This window comes from Salarias fasciatus, chromosome 7, assembly GCF_902148845.1.
Source record: "Salarias fasciatus chromosome 7, fSalaFa1.1, whole genome shotgun sequence".
Taxonomy (NCBI): Eukaryota; Metazoa; Chordata; class Actinopteri; order Blenniiformes; family Blenniidae; genus Salarias; species Salarias fasciatus.
Genome location: NC_043751.1, coordinates 24,323,028 through 24,346,600, shown reverse-complemented (window position 1 = coordinate 24,346,600; position 23,573 = coordinate 24,323,028). Strand labels below are relative to the sequence as shown.

The following is a 23,573-nucleotide window of genomic DNA, read 5'->3' as shown; positions in this document are numbered from 1 at the left end:
GAGAACAATAAGCCCTAAACATTAACAATGGGAAAACACAGACATTCGTACAGACAGACGATCAAGTTAGACTGCAATATCCTCTCAGCATTGTGAATTATTTATTGTATTTTTTTATTTCTCTTTGTTATCTGCTTTGCTGTTAATACACCAGCGCTGGAGGAGAAGCTCTCCTTTCTTATTGTAAGACTGTAAATTCTAAAACTGATCATTCTTCAGTGGAATACATTCTGATATTTTGTTTTTTTTATGACATTTTTCTCACTCTGTCGGTCAAAATTTTTTAATTTTTTTTTGTGGTGCCATTACTGCCCAAATTGTATTTTGGTGTGACTTCGGCTCCGAGGCTGGGAGATGGAGAAGCACACGATAAATCTGAAGACTCAGTAATCAGGCTGCAGATGGTGAACGAAACAGTCACAAATCCTGGTCTAACAAGCCCATGAAATACCCATCAGGCCGTCTCGGGCCTGCAGAGCGCCTGTCGATCGGCTGCACGCCGTCCTGGATTATTAATGTGATGTGAGTGGAGGGAGAGGGCCCGTGCTGCTGCAGCTGCAGCTTAGATCCCAGTGAGGGGCCTGCAACACAACACAGCACCAAAGCAACACCAGCACAGCACCACAGTACCACCGCACCGCCGCCGCCGCAGCCCGGAGCCTCTGCCTCCACCGTCCTGCGCATGGAAGGTGTCAGTCCGGCTCTAATGGAGAGTAAACAGGCCGAGCGGTCGTAAACATCATCAGCACACATAATTTGGATCAGCTGTTCATGACAGAAGAGGCTTACAGGCTTATACCCACACACACACACACACACACACACATACACAGGGGAGCAGACTGCCCCCTGCTGGACAGGGATCAGTACTACATCCTGCTGGATGCGAATCAGGTGTAGCAGTGACAGTGGTGAAGAAATAGTAATACTATAGTAGTACTGAGCAACAGCGCAGCATCAGTCGGGTGAAACTAACCTGTCTCACGGCGGTCTAAACCCAGCTCACGTTCCTTATTAGTGAGTGAACAATCCAACGCTTGGTGAATTCTGCTCCAATAATGATATGAAGAGCCGACATTGAAGGATCAAAAAGCGACGTCGTTATGAACGCTGGGCCGCCACCAGCCAGTTATCCCTGTGGTAACTTTTTGGACACCTCCTGCTTAAAACCCAGAAAGTCAAAAGGAGTTGCACAAGTTGCACTGTTTTAGTTAAACAGTTTGGATTTCCCTGGTCCGCACCAGCTCATGGTGGTCATAAAGGGAGTGGCGGTTAGAGTCGTACCAGCATTATGAGTATCAGCAACAGTAGAATAAGTATGATTAGGAGTAATTGTAACAGTAGTAGCACTGTTAATTAAGGATCGACTGAAATGGCTTTTTTAGGGCCGATGTCGATGCCGATTACTGGTACTTATGGAAGCCGATAACCGATATGTCGGACCGATATTCATTTGCAGTAAAACTGAATATTTTGGCGTCAAAATGTAGCTGTGGGTGGGACATTGTTCCACAGCCCAGAGAGGTGACTTCAGGCAGAGAGAGAGAGAGAGAGACGGTTGTATATATGATCCAAAGAGCAAGTTTTTAAATACATTTATTTTATCGACTATTAGTGAAAAAAAAGTCTGATGCCGATTATTAGAAAAATGCCCAATATCGGCCGATATTATCGGCCAGGCCGATAATTGGTCGATCCTTACTGTTAATAGTAGTACTCATACTAGTATTAGTACAGTAGTACTAGAATAAGTACTACTACTAGTAGTATTAGTTGCTCGAATTCATTTTAGTCCCTCTAGTAGTGATAGCAGTAGTAGCAGCACTAGAAGTAGTCAGAGTAGTATTAGTAGTATGTAATAGTAATAGTATAGTAATAGATGCCGAAAGACAACAGAACGCTGGTACAGCACCGAAGAAAAAAACGGAATAATTGTTTTGTAATGTTTGTCCGCTTGTCAACTAAACTGTATGAATTCCCTAATTGCTCACTTTTTTCTCAGTCAATCATGATAAATCAGACTTCATTTGGACTCTGCAGAGCACAAATGCATCATAGATGGAAACAGGTATACAGCTCGTGCTAATATCACAATAATGATAAATTTGTGATACACTACTGTTTATAATTCTCGTTTTACGATAACTCTACTCCTGCTTCTGCTTCTGCCACTGCTGCTGCTGTTGTTTCCTCCTCTGGCTGTGGTGGAGTTTGGAGGCTGATGGCTCCAGAATGCGTGCAGCATGAGGAGACTGAGAGCGATCGTATCTGTTCAGCCGCCATAATTCTTACATTACAGCAGCCGTGCTCTAATAGAGAGTTAATAGTTTGAAAAATGAAGCAGAGTTCAGCCGGCTGACCAACGCACAGTCAAACACGCTGCTGCCGAAAGCCGAGAAAAATAAGGACAGAGCTCTAAAAATGGCCACAAAAGCTAAAAATGTAACAGTGTCAATTGTAGCTGTGACACTTCATGAATGCAGCCTGAAAAATGTTGTTCCTTCATTTTAGATGATATTATAATATTTTGCAGGTCCCCAAAAAATGTACTCCATTAAAAAAAATAAATAAATCACAAAAATGACTAACAGGCCCTTTTCTAATGCTTATTGGATTACTGCTGATAATATTACTATACGATGTAGCAGTGATGCGAGAAGCACAAATAAAAGTAACTTCAGCCACAGCACCATGAGCTGTAGAAGTGGTTATTCCAGCAGTTATTACTTGTCTTCTGTTTCGTTTTGTTTTTGTTGTATTTACCTGAAAAGTGTCTTAGAGGTTGAGTTGAATCGCTGTATAAATGGAACATTAAAATGTTTGATGATTATCAGTAGCGATCTCAGTGGAAGCAGAGGTAGTGCTGGATCAGGTCACAGGAACAGTAGTTCAGGTTTACAAACTTCAAACTGAGCTTTAATCAGAGTGAACTGAGGAACTGTTTCTACAGACTCGTGGTCAGAAACTGGTGGCATTACATCCTGGTGGCATTTGTTGCTGTGTTTCACTCTGCAGAGGTCAGCAAGGCTGAAGCCTGCTTCATTTTTCAAACTATTAACTCCCCGCGCGGACGGCGCGGCGGCTGTAATGCAAGAATTATGGCGGTGGAACAGATCCGATCGCTCTCGGAGCCTGAAGCCATTAGCCTCCAAACTCCATCACGGAGTCAGGACTTCATCAGCACATCTTTACATCTGATTAGGATCCATCACGGGCCTGTCGACAGCTTCATGGCCCACGTGAACCGGAGTCAGCAGGAAGACCGGACGCAGCCCGACTCGCTGCTCTGAAGGCTGCAGTCAAACCAACATGGGGGGGGTTTGTTCTGATTCTACATTACTGTCCAGTCCTCACGCAGTCTTTGGTAAAGTGGATATTCTAGTTTTAGCTTGATATGTCTGTATGCAGCACATGGAAAAAAACTTCTCATTTTCCAACAAGAAGTCAAATCTGCAGTAAAATAAGCTATAACTACCAGGGTCCAGGAGGACCGGGGTGGAGTAGCTCTGCTGTGGTCCAGCCTTCTCTAGTCTGGAGTGATTCTTGCTCCTGCTCCTCATCTCCCTGGACTCACAATCCCATGTGATTGATTATTTATCCTGGATTTATTCACAAGCTTTACACACCACATCACTCTCATCATCATTCACTCAGTCAGTCGCAGGATCACTGACGCTCTTGGTTTCCAAACAACACAGTCTGGAGCTTCTTTATCTTCTCTGAAACCACAAACATATTGTACCGTCCACTGCTGCTCCGAAATCTTTAACTCATCCTGACAAAACAGTCAAAAACCGAACATCAGCATGTGTGTCAATACAAACAACAGTGCTGTGTCTCCCTCTGCAGGACTGAAGCTCAAACTGCAGCAGGAGGAGAGTGCAGCTTGTTTTTTTTCCAGCTAATTATCCCTGCATTCCTGCTTAGACTGCTGCCCACGTGACCCAGCCCTGGATAAGATGCAGAAGACAGATGGATGGATGGATGGATGGATGGATGGATGGATGGATGGATGGGTGGATGGATGGGTGGATGGATGGGTGGATGGATGGGTGGATGGATGGATGGATGGGATATCACTCATTCAGGAAAGAGGAAGAAGTAAACATGTAAAATGTGAAAGCAGCAGCAAAGCTTTAAGTATTTTTTTACCTGCAGATGGTTGAATGACTGAAAATCGACGCTCCACAGCCTGAAGTGTCGACAACAGCTAAAACACATCCAGATTCGAGCTGCATGTGAACCTGAGAATCCTCCAGGTTTAAAACCTCCCGGTAGCAGATAGTTTTATCAGCACTTTTCAGCTGTCTGCTTTGATTTTCTAGGTGTTGTTCTCAGTGTGCATGTGTGTGTGGTTTCATCACCACAACAAACAACAGGACCCACCAGCGGCCAGACATGAAAACGACACCATTTTCACCATATCTGCTGTTTTCAAAGAAAAACAGACTTTTTTTTTTCAAAGCATTGCCCTTTAAACGCAAAAGTTGTCCGAAATGAAAACACAAAAATGAAGCGTGTGGTCTCAATCTGGTCTAGTCTGGTCCGCAATGCTCTGGCAACACTCGCAGAAAAGGGAGTTTTAATTCTGCTAGCGTGCTTTGTGCATTTGATTAACACAGCAGCAGCTCAGGTTCTTCGACTCTGACCTCTGAAGTGAGGAGGTGGCCCGGTCCCGGTCAGGGTCCTGGATCGAGGCCTCTCGCTCCTCAGCTGCACGGCACCGTCCAGCTGGGCCGACTCGGACAGCGAAGGAAGCATCTCCCCGCGGAGCAGCGCCAGGTCGTGCTCCGAGAAGGAGCGGTCCCTCTTCAGCGGCATCGGGGAGCTCTCCGTCCTCCTCAGCTCCCCGTTGTCCGGGGACTCCTCCTCCTGTGGAGGATCCGAGGCGGTCAGAGAGGGAGAGAGAGGGAGGGAAAGGGGGAGACAGAGAGAGAGAGAGCAGTAGGTTATTAAGAAAATAACTAGCAAATGTAATCAAGTATCGTGAGCAGTGTGCAGTGGATTCTGAATACAGCAGAGAGGGCGGACGCTTCGTCAGCGCACCTCGGAGATGTTCATCTCCTCCATCTCGGCCAGAGTCGGGGCCTTGAGGAGGACGCGAGGGCGGGTCGGCGGCCCCCGGGTCCCCAGCCCCGACGTGGACAGGTCGATGCAGGAGGTGGACTTCACGTTGCACTGACAGGTCTGGGCGAGGCAGGGCAGCGAGCCGAACGCTGAGGGGGGAAAACACATCATCAGACAGGACGAGGCGCCAACACTCAGCCTGGCCACCAATCTGGATGTTAGAGGAGGAAGATGCTCTCTAATCTGGATGTTAACTTTCTAATAATCCATTTTCACCTCAGTTGAAGACATCTGAAGAGCTACTTTGAGTTTTGACAGCCCATCTGACATCAAAGGAAATTACATTCCAGTTCTTATTCATTCACAGACGTTTATTGTTTTATAAAGACTTCAATCGAGTTTTGCTCATAAAAAGTAGTTTCACCGCTTCCCTCTGAAGGCTTCACATGTTGGAAAATGACTTTGTGATAACAGTTCAGCATTACTGATCTTTGAGTGTACAAGAAGCCGGGGTTTTTCTTTTAACGGGCATCTCCGCAGATTACTGAAGTTTGAGGGGTTTTCACGGTTTATTTTCAGTAAAGTGTTACGATAAATTCATGCAGGAGAGAGAATTCACTGTGTGTAAAATGAAGCTCCTTCATCAGCGGCCCACACGGTCATTCACCTTGAGTGACCTTCGTCTGGAAATAGACAGTCGGTCAATATTTGTGAAATGTGAAACCACTTTCACAGACACTGCGGCTCTAAATGGAGAAATGCTCCTGACCCCTGTGTGCTTCAGTACAGAAAGCACAAACGGGCATTTTAATGGGAATATTTTTAGCTCAACATCACCCTATTTATCTTTATGAGTGTTTTTTAGTGCGGGCCCATAAAGATATGAAACTGTTGTTAAAGCAGGTAAGTGTATAAAATTGAAAAGAAAGAAAAAAGCCACACCCCACCTATTACAAAAACTTACTATGTGTATGTGCACGATAGAAGCACATCTTGATGGGATTACAACCGATAATTTACTTTGATCATCTTCACATTTTCGCATTTAGTTTTTGTTTCTTGTTTGTTTCTTGGGGGGGGGCTTCGGAGCGGTCCTGATCTTACGTCGGGAGCTCGGCGGGTCCACCGGCCTCAGCTTTCGCTCCTGCTTGATCTCAGCCAGGACCCGTTCATGGAGGGACTGCTGCTGTGGGGGAGGCGGAGGGAGGCAGCGCTCCGAAACCTGACGAGGACACAAAACACACCCCGTGCAATTCAAAAACACTGATAACTTTTAGTTCGTCTCATTTTACTGACCGCTAAAGTCCATCCACTTTTCATTACGTATCAATTTCATAGATTTTCCATTGACACATCCAGTTTTTTCCACTTTAAAACGGAATATGCTGCAGAAAACAAACCCTTCGCAGTGTGAATTAGTGAACAGATGGTACCGGTTTGAGCGGAGGTCTCGATCTGATGAAATCCAGGATGAGCTCGTGAGCATTTCTCTTCACTCTGGTAGGAATATCACCGTCCACCTGAGAGAAAATCACCACATCCACATCGTCAGCAACACGCCACCCTCCCTGCGAGCGGCGCAGCATCGTGCATACTGCATTCAGCTGTAGTATTTTATTCTATCGTGAAAATACCGGGTAGGAATAGTGTTATTCATACTGCGGTCCTCTGGGTAGTTTCAGCCAGAACAACAGACTGAGAGAAGCCTTCATTAATATTTGTGCTCGGAGGCTGAATTATGTATCTGCCCTCAGGAGAAAGCCCCAAGGTGTCTCTCTGCTACATGTGTGCCAGCTACATGGTGTTTTCCATTTGTACAAAAAGCTCATAGAGGGTGGAAATCAGCAGGCGGACGGAATAATGGAAGGAAAAAAAAAAAAAAGCCTCAAGGTCTTTGCTTTCACTCCAGTCTGCAGTCGGATCCTGATCGACCTTCTGAATCGAGCATTTTGATGATTTACAAGCTCATCCGGAAACAGACGTTTTGAATGTTCTCAGCATCTACAAATCAAAAAACCAGATCAGCTGCAACATTATGACCACCTGCTGGATGCTGTTTAATCCTCCTTTCTGACCCAGACTCCACCAGAAGGTGCGTTATTCCATCTGACACCAAGATGTTGGCAGCAGACCAGTTAGACCCTTTTATGTCTTAAATATGTTTAAATGTAGCAGAGAAATAGTTTCCAAACTAGTCTGAAAACAGTGAATTATAAGTTTGAAATACAATCAAAGATATTACAAAATATATCCAAAGTAACATCATCATGTCCAGCGCACAAAATACAAACTTGAAAACAGTCTATGAATATTCCGAAACCGATCTCAAATACAGCTCAAGCCAATTCATGACTAATCTGAAATACAGTCCAGAATATGATCCCAACCAGTCCAGATCGCTTCCAAAATTGGTCTAAAATACACCAAAAGCTGGCCTGCAGCACTATAACCAGCTCATAACTCATTCAAAAGTATGTCACCAAAATAAGTGCAAACTGGTCTGAAATATGGCAATAACCAGTCTGAAAATAGTCTGAAATAAACATAGAAAAAGAACAGAGTTGATCATAGCTCGTCTGAAATGCAAGTAATCTGAAAAATGCTGAGTTCAAAACTAGTCTAGATAAAAACACTAAATTCAGACGAGAACTAGTGAACATAACAAGTCTGAAATAAGCACAATTACCAGCCTCTTTTCTCCTCTTCATACCTCAAGAAAAGCTGTGAACGATTAAATCTCAAAGCTTTTTTCCTTCTGACTGGAAACTACAGGTGAAAAGGAGAAAAACATGGCAGCACAAGAACACAGTGGCTCAGTGAGCGAAGAGCTCTGTCCTGCAGAAAAGTGTCTTTCCTCTTCCCTTCTTTTGGAGGAGCGGCGCTCCGGACGCTCACCATGACTTTGCGCAGCTGGAAGTTGCGAGCTCGGATGTCCTGCATCAGCATCTCGAACGGCGTGAGGCTGAACTCGGTGGGCAGCGGGTTGAAGGGCTGCTCCTGCACCTTCTTCAGCTTCACGCCCTGCCGGAGCTCCTTCATCAGCTGCACCCACAGGCGGGCCTGCCACACACACACACACACACCATCATCATCATCATCATCATCATCATCGTCAAGTGTCAGCCTGCTGCACCGTCCCGGCCGTTGGCTCCGCCCGTCTCACCCAGTCTCGATGTTTGAGGGCGTCCAGCTCAGCCGTGGATTTGTCCTCCAGAGCTTCCTCAGTGGAAATCTTCTTCAGCATCTGAAAAGAAACGCACAAAGTTATTTATTAACAGAAACTTGACATTTTCACTACAATAGATATCATTATTATATTTAATCTGCCATTATTAGCATAATTAGGTTCATTATAACCTCCACCAGCAGAAAAAAGTCAGATTGGAGTGTGCGTGTTCCTTTCAAACATGCAAATTTATGATGCTACTCTTTCATTAACTCCTGAGGTCTGATCGCAAAGTGAATGAATGTCAAAACCTTTTGATCTGTGAACGAGAAAATCCAGTTTTAAATCCACATTTGCTCAATTTATTATTCATGTGTAACTCTGGGCTACTTCATTCTACTCTCAGCTCACGCACGTAACTTTGGCTAAGATTATATTTTGACTCGTTTTCGAGCTTTGTTAATGTTTCACAGCAGCACAACAACCATACAGCCACGACCTATAAACACAGGACACACAGGGAACAAGCAATGAGTTGTTGTTGATTTGCAAATAACTTGCAAATAAATTCCACGTGTAGTTTTAATAACCAGCTGATGAGTTGTCAATTAGGCAATTTTCAATTAAAAAGGGAAAAACATTTGTTTCATTTTGGGTGAAGCCACTGCAAACACGTTTTGAAAACAATGCATTTTCACTTGAAACGAGTAAATTACACCTGCAGCTCTCAAAATTACCCACAAATAATCATACGGGTACGTGGAACTAGATGTTTCTATGTTCTCTCGTTCTTCAGGATGACTGAACAGGAAAAATGAAGCATGTCATTCTCTATTTGTATGAGAAATGTTGTGCACGGTTGTCAGAGGGGGTGAAAACAGGCCAAAAAAGATCTGCTGCAGAAATTCAAACTGTGTCATGAATCTGTGCTGAGAAAACACACTGATGAATTCATGAAAAAAAAAAAAAAAAATCTTCCACTGCTGTGGTTGTGCTACATAAACATGAAGAATGGTAACCACCGCAGAGACACGACTGCAGAAAGACATCTGAAGCTGAGCACAGGGAGGAAGACTCAAGCTTCTTCTTCGCTCAGTTATCAGCCGCTGCTCCGCAGCCCATAAACAGGAATGTTAATGTGAAAGGTTCTATAAGCATTTTTAAATTCAGAGAGCGTGCATTGCAGCACGGAGCCAGAAGCTGCCCGAGTTCCAAACGAAAAAGCAGGTCATGCTTCCTGCTTCCCGGGAAGCTCTCGGCTGCTCCCGCCTCCCTGGATCAGGACCTTTCTTACAGATTCACAATGTCAATGTACGAGTAATACTACAGAGCAATAAATAATATCCAGATTATACAGAATCTTGGTGCATAATATGTGAAAAGTTTAACATGACCTCTTGCAAAGGTTACATCAAAACAGACACAGATGCAGTCTGGTCAGAAATACTCGTAGTATTAAACAAAGTTTTTCTTCGTGACTTATTGCACAATGTTTCTGAAATTCACAAACAGATATGCAAATTTCAAATAGAAAAGTGATCGGAGGACTGACACATAAGTAAAAACTCAGCTCTTTTAGAGCAGGGGTGTCAAACATAAAGTCCGTGGACCAAAACCGACTCGCAAAAAGCTCCAATCTGACCAAACCATCACGTAAATTGTAAAAACGTCAATTCTACACAAATTTTTCCTGATAAATTCTGAGTCATTGTTTGGAAAGCTGCAGGAGGAACATCTTATGTTTGAGGATGAGTGAACTCACCTCCTTTGCATTTCTAATCTTGGTGAGGAAGGTCTGCAGCTCCAGGGTCTCCAGGAACAGGGCCCTGCAGACGGCCTGGTAGTGCTCCGGAGCCAGGCTGCGGTTGGCCAGCCGGGACGCGCACAGCGCCATCACCTGGCGGAACGTGGCCACCGGCCGGACGGCTCCCTCCACCTGCTCCTCCTCTTCGTCCTCCTCCTCCTCCTCCTCCTCCTCCTCCTGCCCGCTGTAGCCTTCGTCCGAGGTGCCGTTGGCGGCGCAGCAGCGGGCCTGGCCGCCCTGATCTCCGCCCACCATGCGCTCGATGAGGCGCTCCAGCTGCGGGCTGAGCTCCCGCTCCTCGCTCTCGTCCAGACCCCAGTCCAGCGCTCGGTAGATGGCCACGCCCAGCGACTGCACCAGCTGAGGAGCGTTTGGAAAATCACAACCTGATGCGTCTTACCGGTGTGACTCATTGTTTTTTTTCTTTTAAAATACAAGTAATGCAATACGAAGTAAGAAAACTGTGCACACAACCATGTAGGTCATCATTCATGGAAAAGAAGTGAGGAATTCATACTATTCTAAAAATTCTGAAGCTAAAAATGATCAAGTATGTGTGATTTTGGTTCTTTTTAACATATTTTAGCACTTGTCGTGTTTCTTCTCACCTGTCGCTCTGCGGCCGGAGGAAGAGGAGGAGCTTCAGCGTCATCTGAACAAAGAAGAACAAACAAAAGTCTGTAAAACACATCTGAATGGTCGCATTTGCAGATGACACAACATATTATATGTTGGTTCCTTTAGTAAGGTTCTTATGACTCATTCGGACTTTTTTCAGCGTAACACAACATGATTCTGCATTGTGATTCGAACCGCTCAGCAACAGGAAGCATCGTCGAATGGAAGAAAGACTAAAAACTGAGGCCACACAGTTTGTAATCAGAGTAAAATATTCATAAATTACAATAAAGTAACATACTTAAACATGTTAACTAGCAGTGTTGGAGTTATAGCTTCAACTAGCTGGAAAACGATGGTATTGAAAGAGATAATTCTATTTTGAAAGTTGCTGTTTTGACCTCGGTCATGTATTTTGTTTTTGAGCGGAAATTCTTTGTTTGGTAAAAATCAGTTTTCTTTGAAATATTTACAATTTGTTTGTTGGTGGGCCAGACTCAAGCCTCTAATGGGCCAGTTTTGGCCAGCAGGCCTGATGTTTGGCACCTGTTTTAAACCATAAAACCTTCAGTGGAGAACAAGAAGACCCCACACTGATCTGGAATCCATTAAGAATCACTCTGATGAGCAGAATTAATACTGATAATTTATCGTTATCCCCTTTTAACATCGATCATACAGTCCTAACTTTCAGTACACTAACTAGGAACTGCATCATTTTTCAATTCAGTTTAACTACATCAGTCCAATTCCAGTGTGGCAGCAGTGAAATAAATCACAGTGAGCCAACACGGTCCGTTTCCAGGCTTTTTCTCCCAGAAGCCGGCGTGTCGCTCCGGCGGTCCCTCAGCTCGGAGCCGTGTTGTGTTGTGTTGTGTCTGCCAGGTCAGAGAGTAAAAACAATCCTTCAGCCTCGGCTCGGATGTCAGTAACGACACCCGAGAGGCCTGAAACTCCTCGATCAGCAGCTCTCACTGCGGAGAAACCGGAGCGTGGACGGACGGGAGGAGGATCAGGGAGGAGACGGATGAGAGTTCAGCAGAATAAAGAAAGAAACATTGCAGAAAAAAAGGGAAACCCAACACGTCGGTAACATCATCCTCTCTGTCATCGGAGCGCCAGCTGCACTCGCTGATCAGACGCGTCTCTTTATTCGCTCAATCTGTAAACGACTGCATGAGATCGTTTATCTCTGATGCAGGAAAATGAGGTCTAATTGCTCTTAAATAAGCGATGATGACTTGCTTAGAATGATGTCTCAAGGAGAATTTCAAGAGTTTGTGGCTTATTTCAGGAGGAAGTCGCTATTTCAGGATCTCTGCACGAAGGCATTAATTCTTAACCGAGCTCGAATGAATCAAACTTCTTCGACTCTCAATGCCTCATTTGGAGATTTCGACATCTTTTTTCTGGGTTACTTTCAAGATCTGAACTCCAAAACTGAGGCCCCATTTACACGACAGAGTTTCAAGTGAAAATGCAGCATTTTGGCGCCGTCTACATGCAGACGGGCCCAAGCATTTCCAGAAAGCTGCGTTTCTGCTTGTTGTCAAAAAGTTCCACCCTGGGAGTTCTTCTCAAAAACCTACCTTAAAACTTAGTGGCTCTGAGCACTGTTGTGTTGTTGAGTAAGCAGACACCAAAACACAACTAAAGCTTTGCATTTTCACTTGAAAACGTGTGGTAAGTGGGACCTGAGTCGACTTTAAGAACATGTAAATGAAAACCTCAACTCTGCTGCAAAACAACCTTCTCTTCTAAGACACTGATGAGAGCTGACTTGAAAAGATTTGACATTTTGACGGTAACTCCTCAGCAAACACAGGAAAGTTAGTGTAAATGCTAAAATTACCTTGTTCTGAAATAAAAATACAGCCAGACGTGATAAAATAATTTATAGTTTAATCGACTGTCAGAAAGATCTCATATTAGAATAATGTGATCCATTAAGTTTTTAACAGTGTATGTGATAGAAAAGGAGAAGAGGGAGGAGGTGGAGGAGGCAGGAGGAGGTAGAGAAGGTGGGAGGAGGTGGAGGAGGGGAGCCTTCTCCAGCATCCTCTGCTGTCAACAACAGCGCTGAGAGCGGGAGGTGAAGCTGGGACGGACAACAGAAGCGCCGCTGTGCTCGCCATGTGAACGTGGACGCTGTTTCCACCGCTAACAAAAGAGCCCCTCCCCCTCCTCGGGCGCTGCCCCCTCCTCCGCCTCCGAACTTGAACCCCCGTAAACCTGTGGAGCAGGTTCACGTGAAGCTCGGCCGATACCGACACCCACCGGTTCCCACAGTCGCCACGGCATCGACACAAAAGCTGAGAGGAATCTGCCCTGTAAACACCTCCAACTGCCCTCCAGCTGCCATCTGAGGAACCCGATACCCCCCAGTGAAGGACAGACAGGAGTCTCTGCTGGGGTCTTCTGAGTACAAACACCAGACTTCCAAATACAACAAACTGGTTAAAAACAGCAGCTCTGATTGGTCACTGATTGAACTGTCTCCCATTAAGAGATCAGATTGTCCTGTTTTCATGTAAACTGTTCAATCAGATTCATTTGGAGGTTGATGTGCACAGCATCATCCTATCCAGTCAGTGAACTGACCAAAGCAAAAGACAGCTTCTTGTGGGCTTTGTAAACAAAACCACAAATGCGAAATTTATGTCTTTATGCAAAGACAAATTGCTGCTGGGATAACAACATGTCTTTGCATTTGCAGATCTTTAAGCAGATTTCTGACAAGTCGACTGATGTGTCACAGTAGTAGCGGAAATCACACCTTCACCCAGATTCATCCACGCAGCCCTTTGGCCTTCACAGATAAAGATGAGAGCATTTATTATCATAACAGGAAAACATTTAGGAGTAATCTCCTGAATGTGTACCTGAAGGGATAGATGAGCTGTGAGTGTCTATGAATGGATGCTGTGTTTGTGCGCAGCTGAAACGTGAAACCGTGGGTTAAAAGCTTCTAACAGACGGTGAAAAACTGCCTTTTGTCCTCCTTCTTGAGGGTCAGGGGTTTGAGTGGTGCCGGCTTTTTTATCTGACTGGAGTTGCGTGTGTCTGGACTTTGACTTCAGTGAATCATGTTGACCTTTAATCTCGTCAATCAAACAAACTCACGTGTGAAGAGACGCTGTGGAGCTGTGATGACACAACGGTGAAAACTCAAGAGTTTCGTTGTGTTTCGGGGGTCAATTTGAACGACCGAGCGGTGCTTGGAGCTTCTGAAAATGCAACTTTTCGAGAATGCGCCAGCTGTTTCCATGGAAACGGGGTGGAATTGTCTGTGTCGATGATGGAAACGCCGCAACTGCGCACGCACACAACAGGGCTGCAAAAAATAGTTATTCTGCTCAAGAGCAGTAGTTAATCAATAAGAACAATGTTTGTTCTCTGTGTGCGTGCGTGTGTGCATGCGTGCATGTGCGTGTGTTGTGTGTGTGTGTGTGTGTGTGGTTTCATTCCAAAAACATACGACAGCATCCACTAGTGGCCCAACATAAAAACTACACTGTTTACAGTGCGACGGCTGTTTCTGTGTAAATGAACTTCGTTTTCAAAACTTTACTGTGGAAACACAAAACTTTTCAGAAACATAAACGCAAAAATGTTGCAAACATTATTGTGTTAACAATCAGTCTCACAAATGGCCAAAACTTCACTCAAATTGTTAAAAATAAAACACAACAGAAATAGGCCAAAACATAACTTTTAGCGATGCGACACAACAGACAATTCCAAAATATTTTTTTAAATGCCCACCAAACATGGGTAAAAAAAATATTACAAAAAGTTGTATTAACCTAGTAAAACTTCTTTTTCCTGTCAACATTTCTGCTGCCATAATTAATACGACCACCAGAGTGTGTCACAATTCCCAGTTCCTCATTCTGGTCAGATATTTATGAACAGAAAAAAATAGAATAAACTGATAGAATGATCATAAAAAGATAAGAACTTTGAAATATGCTTCTATCTATCTTGAGACTCAGTTGGAGGTAGATGGTGCAGTAGGAAGCCGACAGATTCTGGCTCAGGCAGCAGAAACATTTCTGCCTCTCTGAGCTCTGCAGATCATTGATTCACTTCATGTTACGACCGTTTGGGGTCACACTGCTTTTTTTTTCCTGATGGGAAAACAGTAAACATCAGGAAATCTGCACTCTGAAGCGTTTGTATGGTTTCAGTCTGCTGGAGACTGAAGGGAAAGACAAAACATTAGTAATTACTGAATCCTTTTAGGATCAAAAGGGGTGAAGGCACTGAACCATAAATGTTTTTATTTATGTATTTAAGTAGTAGTTTTCGATACTAAGACAATTTCTTCAAAAATGTAGTTTTCATTAACAACTCGGATCATGTAATCTACTTTTGAGTGTAGTTTTTATATTGAGTAGCTTATTTTTTTACAGACTTGTTTTCTCGCAGTGCACTGCAGCAGGCACAACAAACAGCCCTCATTCTAATGGCTGTTTTTCCACCGGACGCGCTACAGCTGTGTTTTACTTATGGCTTTACGTTTTACTCCACTTGCCGCAGCGAAAACACAAGGAATTGGAGGAAGAGCGCTAAAAACTTTAACAACTAAAACACAGCCTCCGGCCCTTGAGCCACATCGTTAACACATAAACTACCGTCCAAAAAAATACTATACATCATTAAGCACAATTGATAAAAAGAAACAATATGCAGCTAGTAGCCTACTTTGTGGCTACATGTTTACTATCTTATAACTTTTTCATGGTGAGCCCTGATACAGACTGTTCACACTGTCCATAACATGCATTTCGGGATAACCATTTGAGTTGGGACTGTATTTTATATTACTGCTACTAAAAGGTCAAAAGGCCAGTTTCCACAGTCTGTCCCCACACAAAAGCTGGATTTGTTTATATCTCCTTTTCTCGAGCTAAGAAGGATTCACTGCCATCGCAAAAGCTGTGCATTTTGCCGCCACTATGAAACTCAGACCGGCGAATTGTTTTAAACGAGGACACAGCACGCACTGATGATGATTATGTATTAAGTATGATGTACCTTTCCTGCTATGCCACTGTCCTAGAATGCAGTTTCACTGCATGCATGACTATTCACACGCCAGAGCCGATGTGGTCAGATGCATCCCACAACACCTCGGGAATTGGTTAGCGTGAAACCACTTTAGTGCCTATTCAGACTTGTATCCGGGACTCGCCATACTGTGATCTGTGACCAGATCACCTGAAACACGTTAATGGTAGGAGTGAGCAGGTTCTTTGTTACTTCACTCATCATCTAAGAAATATTTCTTGAATGTCAGAATTGTGTCTACTTTTAACTGAATTCCTGCAATCGACAACTGATTAAAATGTGGTTAAAAACAATGATTTAAAATCACATGAACTAAAGTTGGGTCCAGATTTTCTCTGGAGGTTTTCAGGAGTTTGACTGAAGTTTCCAAGAAGGACATAAATAGGCCTCAGTGTGATATTATGCAGGTATTCAGCAGGGGAACCAGGAGAAGACAGTAAGATCCTCTGGGCTTCCTTCCATCCTTTTGAAGTCTCCCAAACAGTCTGAGCATGAGGGGATGCTCGGGTGAAGCTGTGCCCCATGAATTATTAATCATTTACCGGCATAATCTAAGTCATCCCGGCTGGCTCAGGGGTGGGGGACAAACTCACATGTTACATAATAAAAACAATGCTGCGTGGGGAAGTGTGTGCTTCAATTCCCAGCAAAGTGATTAAATGGTAAAGCTGAAGGTCGGTTAAAATCAGGGGAGCTGTTCTGGTAAATGCAAGAGAAGGTTGTCCCTACGTCCCAAACTCCGCTTGAATTTCGCACAATTTATATGAGATTTGATGTAGTGCTCTGCAACTGCTTATAAAGTAAAACTGCAAGATTTTAGGAAACAATACAAGACTGTCTTAAATTCGGCTCAAGTGAAATTAACAAAACTAGTGCAGTTGTTGAGAGTTCTTGATATTCTGCATTGGTTCCAGTGCTTTCCCTCTAATGCAGCGAAGGAGTTTTACTGTTGGAAAACAGCCACAAAAAGTCGCTATATTGCTGAAATGTAATAATTGCGAGGATTTTTTTCTTAGCCGAATTTTAAAGATATGTTTAATATGTAAAACAAGATCAAAAGTGAAACTGTTGAGTTTTAAATTTTTCAGAAAACTCATGATTTGCTGTTAAACGGAACTTTTGGATTCTCATTTGGAATTGCTGGGACGGAAGGAAGTTGCGGCCGTCCTACCTTGGTGTTGGGGCTCCGGCGGCAGCGACACGGTTCCGTCCCGGTGCAGCAGGATGGAGGACGGGTCCTTCACCCGGCGGACCCTGCCGGCCGGCGGGCGAGGTACCCGAAGCCCGCTGCAGCACTGGTAACACACCGCCCATGCCTGTTCCTCGTTGATGGGCTGCTCGTAGGACTTCAGCACCTCCTCCAGAGACAGTTCCCGGGGCTCGGCCAGGTCCCGCGCCCCTCCGCGGTCCCCGGGAGCGCTCACCCGCGGGTCCCCGTCCTCGGAGCTTCTGTTGGTGGATCTGGCCATGGCTGCCAAGCCGCGGAGCCCATTATTCAGTCCGCGGTCACCGGTGCCATGAAGCGGCCCAGTCTGCTCCTGGCAGCCGCCAAACGTCTCGTCAAGTGCCGCAGCTTCAGGTCGTTACCACCGCGCTGTCAAGGCGGGGATAGTAAGCGCACCGCTTCCGGTTTGGGCCTAACCAAAATAAAAGCTTCAAAGTAAAATGGTTCAACAAATTAGAAAATTTGAAAATTCAAATTTCAACCCCTGAGTAGGAATAAAAGATATTTCAATACACCCATACATTAAAATCTGATGTTTCTCTGCCATTCGTGCAAAAACTAACCCCAAAAAACCCCACAATTTTTATCTTACCACATCAAATCACAAAATAATCACAACTGACAATAACCTTGCTGCTAATATTAGTTATACTGACCACACAAACCAAAAACAAGCCAAAACAGTTACATTTCCAAATGAGTCCACGTTTAACAAGCATAAACAAGCACATGAGCACATGACACAACAGATACATAAGTTATTAGAGGAATTAGTATTACAATTTTTTTTTTTAACAGATGGATATGTGTGTCTGTTTTACATTGGGTACAACTCGAACTTGATGCGGAGGGGATTCAAAGCAGCACACCTGGCATCCAAGGTAACAGGTCCCAAACCAGCCCACTGCCCCACCAGGAGCTAAGGAAACCACTAATCAGCTGACAAACAGCTCTTAGCTGATTAATTATTTAAAGTTCATCAAACAAACTGTACGGAGCAAAGTCAAAATAAATAAATAAATAAATAAATAAATAAATAAATAAATACATTTAAAGTTATTGAGTTCGGTGCTTTTAATTTGAAAGTAAAGCGTGAGCGTCACCGGAAGTGTTTCTGGGTGTTTCTGGTTGACTTCACTCGGTTTATTTCGAATGCAGCGAATGGAAGCGGCGCTGCGGAGACACGTCAGGCGGCGGCCCGGCGCGGCGGCAGATGCGGAATGGACCAACAGACACGGAGCGGCAGAGCGGCGTCCCGGCTGTCGCAGTGTCCACCTGCAGAGGAGACGCGCTGCTTCAGCTTCATCACAGGAAACAAGCGATCAACAGATTGTATCATATTAATAATCAATTTTCAAATAATTTAATAATGTTAATATATGTATATACATATATATATATATATACATATATATATATATATATATATATATATATATATATACATACACACACACACACACACACATATATATATATATATATATATATATATATATATATATATATATATATATATATATATATATATATATATACATATATATATATATATATATATATATATATATATATATATATATATATATATATATATATATATATATATATATTACAGTCGATTTAGTAGTTATATGTAAATATCTAAGCAAAAGATTTAGGTAACATAAAAGTGAAAAAACGCCAAATTCTAAAATTTCAGTTTTAAATAATTGAATTTTTTTTTTTTTTTTTTTGCAAATTTACATCTAAATCATCACCTAAAAATGTCACAAAATAACTATCTTACCAGTTTCATACTGACTCATATATATTCATGTTTTTATTATTATTTATGCCAGGTGTCCCCCACCCACTGAATAATCCAATGCATCTGTGGTGATGGTGATGGGTGCCGTGGTTGATGGGTGCGCCAATAGTGTTGCCTGAGCCAGCATTGTCTTGAACTCTTTGAAAGCTAAATCACATTCCTCAGTCCAGCTGATGGCCTGGCTAGGGGATTCACCTTTAAGTGCCTCATATAACAGTTGCATCATGTGGGCGGCTCGTGGGATGAAACAGTGATGAAAGGTTACCATGCCGAGGAACTCCTTGACAGCGCACTGACTGAGGGCATGGAATAGCATCCAAGTAGATCCAAGGAGATGAGAATGAATGTCACGTCCCAGAGGACTGAGTCCATCAACCGCTGAAATGACTGGGCTCCGTTCTTCAACCTGAATGGCATGTGCAGGTACTCGAACAGCCCAAAGTGGGTGATGACTGCTGTCGTGGGGAAATCTGCAGGGTGCAGTGGCATCTGATGATACCTGTGCACCAGGTCCAGGTAGCGGTCGGGTCTTGTTTTGTTATTGAGGCGATGGTAGTCCCCACCCGGGCACCATTGGGTTTGAGGAAGATGTGCAGCAGTGCAGCCATGGGCTGTCAGAGCGGCAGATGATGCCCAGTTTCTCCCTTGTGAGTGAACTCAGCTTTCGCTGTAGCGAGTTTCAGGTTGAGGTGTCACGCTCTGGTGTAGGTTGGAGGCCCTTTGTGACATTATGGCGCTCCAACCCCATGACTGTTGGTGCTGAGAATGTAGGAGAGGTTATTTCTGAGAAGTCCTTGAAAAGTCAGAGATGTTTGTCCTCATATAACAAAAAGGCTGAAAGCCCATCATCGGCGACCTCACAGCAGTTTTTGTCGCTGAAGCACAAGAGATAGACGCACAGTCCAGAATTGCCACGCCGGTCAGGTGCCAGAGCTTCCTTCCTGGCAAAATGCCACTTTACTCAGGGTAGAAAGACTGAATGTAGTGGCTAGAGTGTCTGGGAAAGGCTGCTAGGTGGTCAGGAAAAAAACCAAAAAGAATCAGCTTCCGTGGGCAGAGTCTGAGGCTCGGCACGGCAATGTTGGTGCTGGTGGTCTACACCCAAGGAGGCATGTGGCATAGCAACATCTCAATGAAGACGAAATTGGGTTTTTCCTCCCCAACAGGTTTAGCATGTTTGTTTAGCATGTTGTTAGCAGTCAAACAAATAAAAACTGACGCACAATGACCAAAAAACAATGACCAATGACCAAATATAAAAACTCAAACTACAAATGAACCAGTCACCTGGAGGTGTTTTGTTGCAGTGCAAAAAAAAAAAAAAAAACACCAACAGAGGGCGCAAACACTCTGTTTGAGTTCACACAGTGAACCCACCATTCAAACAGACTGTCCAATGAAAAAGAAAAGACCAACAAATAAGAAAAAGATACTTTTTACCTTGTTTTTCTGTTCATTGTGTTTCTTTTTTATGAAACAATCAAGGAGGTTTTGGAACTTGTTTCTCACCTGCCTGAGAATTTCAGTTCAGCACAGAAGAACCTGAAGGAGGGGCAGAGGGAGGGAGAGAGAGAGAAAGTCTGTTCAGCAGTTTATCTAAAAACTCCACCATGTTAATTATTAAAATATATATATATTTTTAGATCATATCTTCTTCTCTTGCAATCTCCCCACCTCTTACTAGTTTATTTGTTTTGGGTTTATATTTGAAATGTGAAATATTGTTTTTTTAATATTTTCTTTTAAAAAAGCTGCTGTTTATTTGTGTAGCTGGAGGTTTTGTCAGGAACTTTGAGGGAAACGAAATGATCGTCTTCTCAGGAAACACTTAGAAAATGAGGAAACTTTTGCGAGGACACAAAATGCTGTGGCTGTGAAGTGGAGGAAAATTCCTGCCCTGAAGCTAAAAATCTGAAAACCGGTTATTCAGTCCTTTAAACGAGGCTCATTGAACACTTGAAGTCTCCAGAAATAAACATTATGCACTGCTTTTCTAATTTTCAAGTCTTGTCTCTGGTTGGGGAACTCAAGAACCATGACAGAGTTGACTGAAGTCTTCTTTCGACTGTGTGTTTTGGATTGCTCTCCTGCTCTCCACAGCATGCTGCTGCCGCCACCAGGCTTCACTGTCGGGATGGTATTGACCTGGTGATGAGAGGTGACTGGTTTCTTCCTAACATGATGCCTGACATTCACACACAATATTTCCATTTTTTTCTCCATAGAATTTAGGAAAACTGTGGAAATTTAGAATCCTTCAGGTGCATCTTGGTGAACTACAGGTGGGCCGCCATGTGTCTTCTACCCAGGAGTGTTTTCCTTCTGACCTGTGTAACCAACAGTTCTGACCGCTGGCCCGCTGCAGAGATGGTTGTTCTTCTGGAAGCTTCTCCTGGAGTTCAGACAGAGTCACCACGAGATTCGCAGTCAATTCTCTGACTGAAGCCCAGCTCTTGCGATCCTCCGGCTCTAGAAGAGTCTTGCCAGTTCTGATCTTCTTGGAATTACAGATGATGGAGGCCACTGTGTATCAGAAATCTCTCCAGATTCTTCCCCAGATTTGTGCCTGGAGAGAATCAATCTGCAGACACTTCTGTCGACTCCGTGCTTTGTTTGTGTTCTAACATGTTGTCTCCGCACTTCTTCTGCTCAAGCTCAGTAAATAAAAAGTTTTGATCCACAGTCTCATGACTCAGTCCATATTCTGCTGGACTTGGTAGTTTCAAAGTTGACAGTCTCCAGAAGAACAATCCAACTTGGTCGTCTGTCCATGTGAATGTTTGTGTTCTCCCATTATTCATGCTCATAGCTTAGTGTTCTCAAGCGGAAGTGTGTGTTTTCATCACAAAAGCAAACAACAGCACCAATTCCCGGCCCATCATGCTAACTCCATTATTTTCAGAGTTTCTGCCATTGCCATGTAAACAGACATGGCTTTTTTTTTTAGTTGCTGTGTAAATGTGAAAATTTTCTGAAACTAAATCACAAAAAAACTTGTTTTCCCTCATCAACATTGTTGTGTAAACCGGGTTTTACTCAAAGCACTGCAGGAAGTGGAGGTGGAGCGAAGAAGCGACAAAGACAGACGGTTGTGGACAACAAATCTACAGACCAAAAGTGTGTTTGTGTCCGTTTCTTCATTTAAAAACACATGTCAAACATGTGTGGTACGAATGTAATGAGAAAACAGAAAAAAGGTGTGTTACACAAACACACCCACATAACAATGCCTTGACATTTATTTAAAAGCGTTCTTCGATGAAGGTCTGCCAATTGTGAACGCTCGCTCCCCGATCGTCAGTGAGTTCCACAGTATGTATCTCTTATGAAAACATTCCTGCCACTCCCACCGCCTTACAGTGTAGTCGTGCCTTAAAGAAACAATGAATCAAGATAATGATGGTAGTTATGTAGATTTACATGTCCGTTTATTCAACAGAATTGTGGCAGCCTGTTTAAACATTTGATTGAAGCTTGTGAGGTCAGCTGGTGACCTCGTCGTGAACGTGTGACGGACTGGTAACATGTTCAGGTACAGCCTGCCCCCACCTTTTGCAAACAGGATTAAGTGGGATAGAATAAAACAGAAATGTTTCATTGATGCCTGAGGGAAATTCTTTGCAGACAGGTGAGACAGGTGACACGTAGTTTTATGTCAGAGTTACACAGCCTTCCCTGCAGTTGATGTGAAGCAGTTGTTTGGTACGAACCGGCTGCTCTGCGATCAAACATGCATTCAGCGCCATCCCATCGCAAGAACTCTTCTTTTAAAGGGATTTACTCTTTGGTTTGTTTGGCAGCAATGACTTTTCTTTTGCTTCCAGGAGTCTGCGTACCGGCTGAACCATCTGCGCCTCTTTCAGAGCCGAGCAGCGAAGACACGCTGCTCCTGGTGTGGTTTCACAAAGGGGGGAAACCTCCCGACTGCTGGCACAGCTTTGGGATCAGTGGGTGTACCATCACCATCGACAGGAGGCTGTACAGCCAGGCCCATGCCGTGCTCATCGCGCACCGCGATGTGATCAACATTGGCGACTGGTCCCTGCCTCAGGAGTCACGACCGCCTGGGCAAAAGTGGATCTGGTTCAACGTGTACGCTCCCTCGAATTCACTGCGGCTGTGGGAATATGAAGGACTGTACAACCTCACACTGACATACCGTGAAGACTCTGACATCGCTCTGCCTGTTGGGTATGTAATCCCAAACGCATTCTTGGATGACTTCCCAATGGCTTCTTTTGCTTATCGGCTGGACACATCGTCCACTTCCAGTCCGCGTCCCGGCTTCGTGTCCTGGGTGGTCAGCCACTGGGGGGAGAACCTGGAGCGCGTGTCCCTCTACAAACACCTCAAAGAGTACATTCAAATCGACGTGTTTGGGGGGGTGGGGACACCGATCCCACCCGGTAAGGAGACCGTGGTGGAGCTGATCCGACAGTACCGGTTCTACCTGGCCTTCGAGAACTCGCAGTACACCGACTACATCACGGAGAAGCTGTGGAACGCGGTGCAGGGCGGCGCCATCCCCGTGGTCCTGGGTCCGTCCAGGAAGAACTACGAGCGCTTCCTGCCCCCCGAGGCCTTCATCCACGTTGATGACTTCCCCACAGTATGGGACCTGGCCCGGTACCTGCTGGTGGTGAAGGACAGTCCGTCTCTGATCGAGCTACACCTCAGCTGGAGGAGAGACTACAGCATGTACAGGCCATATGAATGGAGGGAATTCCACTGTACAGCCTGCAGGGTGGTGAGAGAGCGCAAAGGCAGGACTGATGTGGTCCAACACCTGGCAGCGTGGTTTTACTCATGA

The 23,573-nt window shown here is 44.2% G+C and overlaps 3 protein-coding genes across 3 annotated transcripts in view; 2 read left to right on the top strand and 1 right to left on the bottom strand.

Annotated features, from left to right (window-relative positions):
- Positions 1 to 17,314, bottom strand: part of LOC115391274 (protein spire homolog 2-like) — a 22,728-nt gene extending 5,414 nt beyond the window's left edge. The window contains exons 1-9 of the mRNA XM_030095400.1: positions 16,900 to 17,314; positions 10,646 to 10,689; positions 9,996 to 10,397; positions 8,231 to 8,311; positions 7,963 to 8,127; positions 6,501 to 6,587; positions 6,172 to 6,289; positions 5,047 to 5,216; positions 4,650 to 4,872 (exon numbers count right to left, since the gene is read on the bottom strand). Coding sequence (XP_029951260.1) covers positions 4,650 to 4,872; positions 5,047 to 5,216; positions 6,172 to 6,289; positions 6,501 to 6,587; positions 7,963 to 8,127; positions 8,231 to 8,311; positions 9,996 to 10,397; positions 10,646 to 10,689; positions 16,900 to 17,197 — 1,588 coding nt within the window. The 5' untranslated portion in view covers positions 17,198 to 17,314. The remainder of the gene's footprint in view (positions 1 to 4,649; positions 4,873 to 5,046; positions 5,217 to 6,171; positions 6,290 to 6,500; positions 6,588 to 7,962; positions 8,128 to 8,230; positions 8,312 to 9,995; positions 10,398 to 10,645; positions 10,690 to 16,899) is intronic.
- Positions 1 to 23,573, top strand: part of LOC115391637 (NACHT, LRR and PYD domains-containing protein 12-like) — a 435,710-nt gene that overhangs the window by 335,938 nt on the left and 76,199 nt on the right. The window lies entirely within an intron of this gene.
- On the top strand, positions 17,246 to 23,573 carry LOC115391471 (alpha-(1,3)-fucosyltransferase 4-like). The gene is made up of 2 exons (XM_030095748.1): positions 17,246 to 17,339; positions 22,627 to 23,573. The coding sequence occupies exons 1-2, from the start codon at positions 17,246 to 17,248 to the stop codon at positions 23,571 to 23,573; spliced, it is 1,041 nt and encodes a 346-aa protein (XP_029951608.1).

What these genes read in the sequence shown, in the direction of transcription:
- LOC115391471 (XM_030095748.1), top strand. Translation starts at nt 17,246, where the DNA reads ATGAAGCGGCCCAGTCTGCTCCTGGCAGCCGCCAAACGTCTCGTCAAG. An exon ending in GCGCTGTCAAGGCGGGGATA is followed by an intron (nt 17,340 to 22,626) that starts GTAAGCGCACCG and finishes CGCCTCTTTCAG; the next exon opens with AGCCGAGCAGCGAAGACACG.